This window comes from Nematolebias whitei, chromosome 8 (genome assembly GCF_014905685.2).
Source record: "Nematolebias whitei isolate Nwh7 chromosome 8, NemWhi1, whole genome shotgun sequence".
In the NCBI taxonomy this organism is placed as follows: domain Eukaryota; kingdom Metazoa; phylum Chordata; class Actinopteri; order Cyprinodontiformes; family Rivulidae; genus Nematolebias; species Nematolebias whitei.
In genome coordinates, this window is record NC_056505.1 from 12,727,548 (window position 1) to 12,733,950 (window position 6,403).

Below are 6,403 nucleotides of genomic sequence, written 5' to 3' on the forward strand. Positions count from 1 at the left end.
ATATGTAGTTATTACCTTATTTGTTGTTGTTGTTAGTTTAGATTATGTGCTTGTCTTAAATGGTAAAATTATGAAAGTTATGTTCATGTTATGATAAAGAAATCTTGGGATAAACATAAACAATAAAATGACTACTCCCCAGTCAGAATGTAATATTTCATCCAACAATTTTCAGTCAGGTCATCTGGACGATTTCTTTTTTTTGCTGAGACGTTTCATCCTTCATCCAAAGGACTTATTCAGTCCGAGGAGCCACAAACAAACTGGAATACAACAAATACCACACTATATAGTGGGGGGAAAAAACAGTTTGCTGATGATAACTACTTACCCGCAGTAATCAAACCATCTTATCACAAGCAAACTGTTTTTTCTCCAATATGGGAGTGCGATATTTGTGGGACTCCAGTTTGTTTGTGGCTCTGTCCTCAGACTGACGAAGTCCTTTGGATGAAGGATGAAATGTCTCAGCAAAAAAAATAAGAAAAAAGAAAGCATCCAGATGACCTGACTGGACATAATTGGATTTGTACCTGGATTATTGAGCATGAACTTAATATTTCATTATTTTAAATCAGTTTTTATCAAACTTTCAGCATAGATAATGTTCGACAGCTGAGCTACAATTTTAGGAGGCTAACAACAAGCAATATAGCAATTTATTCTGATAAAAAATTAATTCTGATGGATAATTTCACCTGTAAATATACCAGCATTTTAATCCTGTAAGATCATTAGGTCCACCTTTCTAGTGACAAATAGTTTAACATTAAAATTGTATTTTTTAGTCTAACAAATTTAGATGTTGAATGACTATCCTCTCTCCTAAAGTGATATCTAAATATATAAATCTAAATCGAAGTTTCCAGTTTATGTAATGAGCTTCTTTGGTCTAACGTGGTGATTTCTGCAGATGGATGGACATCTTAGTGTTTGTCAAAGATATCTTAATTCAGACGCCAAACGGACATTAAGTTTTGCTTATTCACACTAACGTTGAGAGTTGGCTATCTTAAAACCCAACAGCTTCATAAAAAAATAAAAATAAAAAATAAACTGAAATTGTGGGTTTCATCATAGGAGACAGCATACAGGGAGCAGGTCAACGACATACTAGACTACAGAGAGGAGAACCACATCTTTCAGCATAGGAAAGACAAGAGAACTCAGCTTCAACTTTCACAAGAAGGCCCTGCTGCTCCACCCCCTCACCATCAGTGGGACCGAAGAGGAGAGGGTGGACAGCCACAGGTTCCCAGGTCTTCACATATCTTCAGATCTGAGCGGGTCGGTGAACGCTGCAGTCACAGTGAGTAAGGCCCCAAAGAGACAACGCTCCATCAGACTGCTCAAGGAGTCTGGACTGGACCAGTGACCCCTCAGGCTGAACTACAGGGGTCTGGTGGAGAGCATCCTCACGCTGGCATCTCTGTGTGGTCCGGCAACACTAAACAGACAGGAACGCTCTCCACTCGTCAAAACAGCTGAAAAACTCATCAAGACTGACCTTCCAGCCACAAACTCAATACCCACACAACAGTGTGGAAAATGGGCCACACATACCATCAAGACACACTCCATCCATCATGGACACATTCTCCTTAAACACATAATACAATTTAAGGAAAAACAGACAGCATCATCTCACACGAGCAGATTTTATAACATCTTTCTCTCTGCCAGTCAGACTGACAGCAAACCTGAACTTTGCGTTGTTTATCAAAGTTCATGCTCAACAATCCAGGTAAAAAAAATCCAACAAAGTGAAGTCAGGTTCTCTGGACGGTTTCTTTTTGTTGAAACGTTTCACCTTTCATCCAAAGGACTTCATCAGTCCGAGGTGACACAACAAACTCAGCCTTAAAGGCACCTTCTCATAGTGGGTCAACCAGTTTGATGGTGCTAAGATGGTTTTCTAGAGTCCACCCTCTCCCCCGTCAACTTCGCTGAGGCAGCCATGGCCAAAGTGGCTCAAAACATCAAAGTTCATGCTCAATAATCCAGGTACATTTTTTATCTGGATTATTGAGCATGAACTTTGATGTTTTGAACCACTCTGGCCATGGCTGCCTCAGACGAAGCAGCAGGGGAGAGGGTGGACTCCAGAAACCAGCACCATTAAACTGGTTGACCCACTATGTGAAGGTGCCTTTAAGACTGAGTTTGTTGTGGCTCCTTGGTCTGATGAAGTCTTTTGGATGAAAGATGAAGCGTTTCAACAAAAAGAAACCGTCCAGAGGACCTGACTTCACTTTGGATTTGTAGTGTCAATAATATAAACACCCATGGACAATATTTTCCAAGCATATTTTTATTCTCAAGTAAATATACCTGCTGCTACATTTCTAAAGTACAATAGACAGGGAACTAGGGGAGTGGTGGCGCAGGTTAGAAAAGATGAGCCTGTGATCGGAAAGTCGCAGGTTCAACTCCCGGAACAGTCAACGTCGAAATGTGGGTGGAAAAAGGTGAAACAACCCCACCTGCCTCCACCCTCATTCACCCAACTCTATGTCCCTGAACAAGGCCCTTAACCCCCACAATCTGCTCCCTAAACAGGTCTCTCTTGAAAATGAGTTCTCATGAATTCTGACTCAAAGTCCGCTCCACACTGGTTTTTTTCATTTAGCCTTTATTTATCCAGGTTAGTCTCATTGAGCCACGAGAACTCATTTTCAAGAGAGACCTGTTTAGGGAGCACATGGTGGGGGTTAAGGGCCTTGCTCATGGGCCCAGAGTGGGGCGAATGAGGGTGGGGGCAAGTGTGGGTGTTTCACCTACCCCACCCACAATTTTGATGTTGTCGGGGCCGGGGTGTGAACCGGCGATCTTCGGATCACAAGCCCACCTCTCTAACCCCTGCGCCACCACTCCCCAAAGTTTCTGCATCGTTTTAGTCTATATTTTTGATTTACTTCATTTTATATATTGCTTTGTGTGTTGTTTCTGTCTGTACAGCACTTTGGTTGGCCTTGTAGCTGTTTTAAGTGCTCTATAAATAAAATGGTATGAGACAAACTGTATAAATAAAGGACAATAAAAAAAAAGTAGTCAATTATTTATTCTACTTGTTTTTTATGTTTACTAAACAGCCTGTTTATTCAGATATGTTAGATAATAATGTGAACTCAAATGCAAACCCTAAAATAAATGGTTTAACTCGGAATGGATGAGAGGTTCCTTACTAAATAAACCAACGAAAGAGCGACATCTAGTGGCTTCTTCCAAAACTACTCATCTTTTTGGTTTAAAACAAAAAGTATGGCGTCATGAATTTCTAATTTTGGTGGTTCGTAGAACTGAAAACATTTAGAATAAAACTGTGTATAAAGGTTACAGCAACTATTTAAAGTGAATTAACTTTTCATATCCCATGTAAGACACAGCATACTAAACTCAGTTTTATCTAAAACTTGCCAATCTTGATGCATCACTTAAATTTTTTTACTCAGTTTAGTTCAGAGCAAATTTAAGGTGGTTTTGGTTCTTTATCCCTAATTAACAATGTTAGATTAAATCAAAATGAGCATTTGCTGATGTTTTAATGTAGTTTGCACTAAATATAAAAACCTTTGAAATTGTTTAAGATTTAGTCATGATCCGGTCACATTTTAGTTATAATAAATTTTTTAAAAAAAAGCATTGACAATTTTTTGTTTTACAACTTTGTATTCATCACAGTCACAACCGAGTTTGGAAATGACTCGCTTTAATTTTGGACCAATTTCTTTAATACAAAAACATCTGGAACAGACTGACAGAGAAACCACAGGGCTTATATACAAGAGTGTTATCTACAAAAAAAAAAACAACAACCTTAAACTGATTTCTTGAACGAGGAACAGAGAGAAACTTTACACTGGATATGTCTGGAACACAACTGCACCACCCTTGAAGCATCCTCCCAAAGATCCTTCAGATTGTTGATAAAAGTCGTCTTAACAGCTGTGAGCATTTTCTTAAGACATTTAAGAAACCCCAGAGATCTCTTTAAATCACAAAGGATGGGCCTCAGCGATCAGTTTCTCTCCCCCAACTTTTTTCATTTGTTAAAATTTAAGAAGTCTCCTCGTCGATCTTTGGAGCCAGGTAGTATTTGACGTGTCCCATATCAGCTATCTTGTACTCCACCACTGTAGAGACAGAAATGAGTCAAGTCGGGGCTTCAGATGAGACAAACTAAAGACAGAAAGACGGGGCTTTTACTTACCGAGGGGGATATCAGCAGACATGCTGAGGGTGACCGTTTTGGACAGCGGTGTGGCCTTTGTGAAGAAGTTCAGGTAGTTCAGAGCAAAGATCAGCTGGACGGGTTCGTTCATCTCAATAGTAACCTAAAAAAGGCAACACATTAGCATAAAGGCAGCAGCTGATCAACCACTGGTTCAGACATTTCATACTCACAGCCTCCTCCTCTTTGTCAACGTTGCTGGTTTGGGACAGCTTGACGTTGCCTGTACCCAGCTCTCCCGTGGCAGAGAACTTGACTCCATCCTTGGCGCAGGTGATCATGACGGCGTCACCGATCTGAGACAGGTCACGGCAGATGCGAGCGAACTCTCCAGAAGGCATCTTCACCACACAGCTGTACTCCTGCTCCTGTCGGGACAAATGGGGGAAAAAGAAATCAGAAGCAGGCAACGGGAACTGACAACTGGGACAAAGACAAGCAGCAGGTCACGCACTGGAATACCGAGCTGTTCCACATCTAGGTCCATAAGCTTCATCTCATAATCGGAGACTTTCTCTTGGTCTGCAAATTGGAGAAAAGATGTTAGGCTCCCAGGATGCACTGCATCGACCAAAAGAAATCACGGTGAACTTAGACCTACTGATGGTCTCGAAGACGAGCGCGAGCGTGTCTGCATTGTCTTCTGCTCTGAGGGTGATGATGTCCTCGTTCCCCGCACACTTCAGGATCTTTGACATACTGGAAGAGAGGGTGCGCAAAAAGTAAGCATGATGTAAATTACACAATTAAATGAGTGCTATAAACAAAACTATAAAAATATACATTAACAAACGAAGGGAAAAAACATAAGGATGAAAATAACTTCACAAAAGACCTATTGTTCTGAGTAAAATAGACACTTTGTACCAGTAAAATAAAAACTTAGTGTATTTATAATATGCAGCAACTGTACAACGTGATCATGTGACAATATTTTACTTAAAACATGATTAAATATATATATTTATTAAATATAAACAGCTTTTCTAAACTTTGACCGGCTAAGATCATGCACGGTAGTGACGTCAACGGAAGTGAAGGTTCCCGGGTTTGATAACTATTCCCGCCAACTTTAGCCGGCATAAAATTTGGCGCTCAACTGACGTAGTTTTGGGCTCCAGGCTCTTCAAATTGCGCCAAAGTCATTTTAACGCCCGTTTCTCAAACATGTGTAGAAAAACAGCCTCCGGAGCAGAAGATAACTTTTAAACACACAGAAACATGCCGGAGCAAATCCGCCATGATGGCCTCCGTAGTTTTCTTGAAGAGTGGCTTCCCTCCATCTTAACAGTAATAATCGGTTAAGATAGCTATCCTCCATCAGCATTTAGAGTCTACATGAGTTAGTTTAGTTAGCTTCACCTGCTCAGGTTGACTCCCATGGCCAGGTTTCTGTCGCAGCGGTACGAGTCGAAGCCGTCGTGCCGCAGGGTGAGCTGGACCAGCGAGACGTGAGACGAGTCCATGCTCTGCAGAGAGATGCCGGAGGAGCTGACATCCCAGCAGGCTTCTGTGATCAGATCCTTCAGGGCCTCCAGCACCTTCTTCAGGATGGATCCTTGGACCAAGCGAGCCTCAAACATGGTTGCTGTGTGGAGCGTAGCGTCCTGCGTAGACTGAAAAACAAGAGGTTTCTGTCGCTTTCAGCGTCGAGCTGTGAAACGTGGGCCGGAGAGCGGAAGTACTTGGAGGCGGGAGAGAAATAAAAACCTCCAACAAGTCGGCCTTTGTGTGTCAGCGGAGCTAAATGTCTCCACGAGAACGTCTCTCACACAGCACGCAGAAAGTTTGAGCTGTCAGCGCGCGCCAACATCCGTTTTTATTATTTTGCGTCATGACGTAACTTCCGGCGTATGTACGTACCGTATTTTTATTTTTACTTTATTTAACAATTTAAAACAAATAGTACCAATTCTTACAATCGAAAGTTACAAAAGGTGATTCATAATATAATGGAAATAAAAGAAATATTGAAGGATAAAAGAAAAAAAAGGCATTATATGAGGAAATTGAAATTAACCAAGAAACTAAGAAATTTGCCAGCATTTTTCCCTTTTACATATTTTAATGATTTTGCATAGGACTTTAGCTCATTCTTCCAGTGGTTCACATTTGAAAAACGACATTTATGAACATAATGTTTAGCTAATATAATCAAATTATTGATAGCAT

The 6,403-nt window shown here is 40.9% G+C and overlaps 1 protein-coding gene across 1 annotated transcript; it reads right to left on the minus strand.

Moving 5' to 3' along the window:
• Window positions 1–3,709: 3,709 nt before the first annotated feature.
• On the minus strand, window positions 3,710–6,020 carry pcna (proliferating cell nuclear antigen). The gene is made up of 6 exons (XM_037680284.1): window positions 5,594–6,020; window positions 4,833–4,930; window positions 4,686–4,753; window positions 4,405–4,599; window positions 4,211–4,334; window positions 3,710–4,133 (listed from the first exon to the last, which is right to left on the minus strand). Exons 1-6 carry the CDS (start codon window positions 5,812–5,814, stop codon window positions 4,057–4,059), a joined length of 783 nt encoding a protein of 260 aa, XP_037536212.1. The 5' UTR covers window positions 5,815–6,020; the 3' UTR covers window positions 3,710–4,056.
• Window positions 6,021–6,403: the final 383 nt, after the last annotated feature.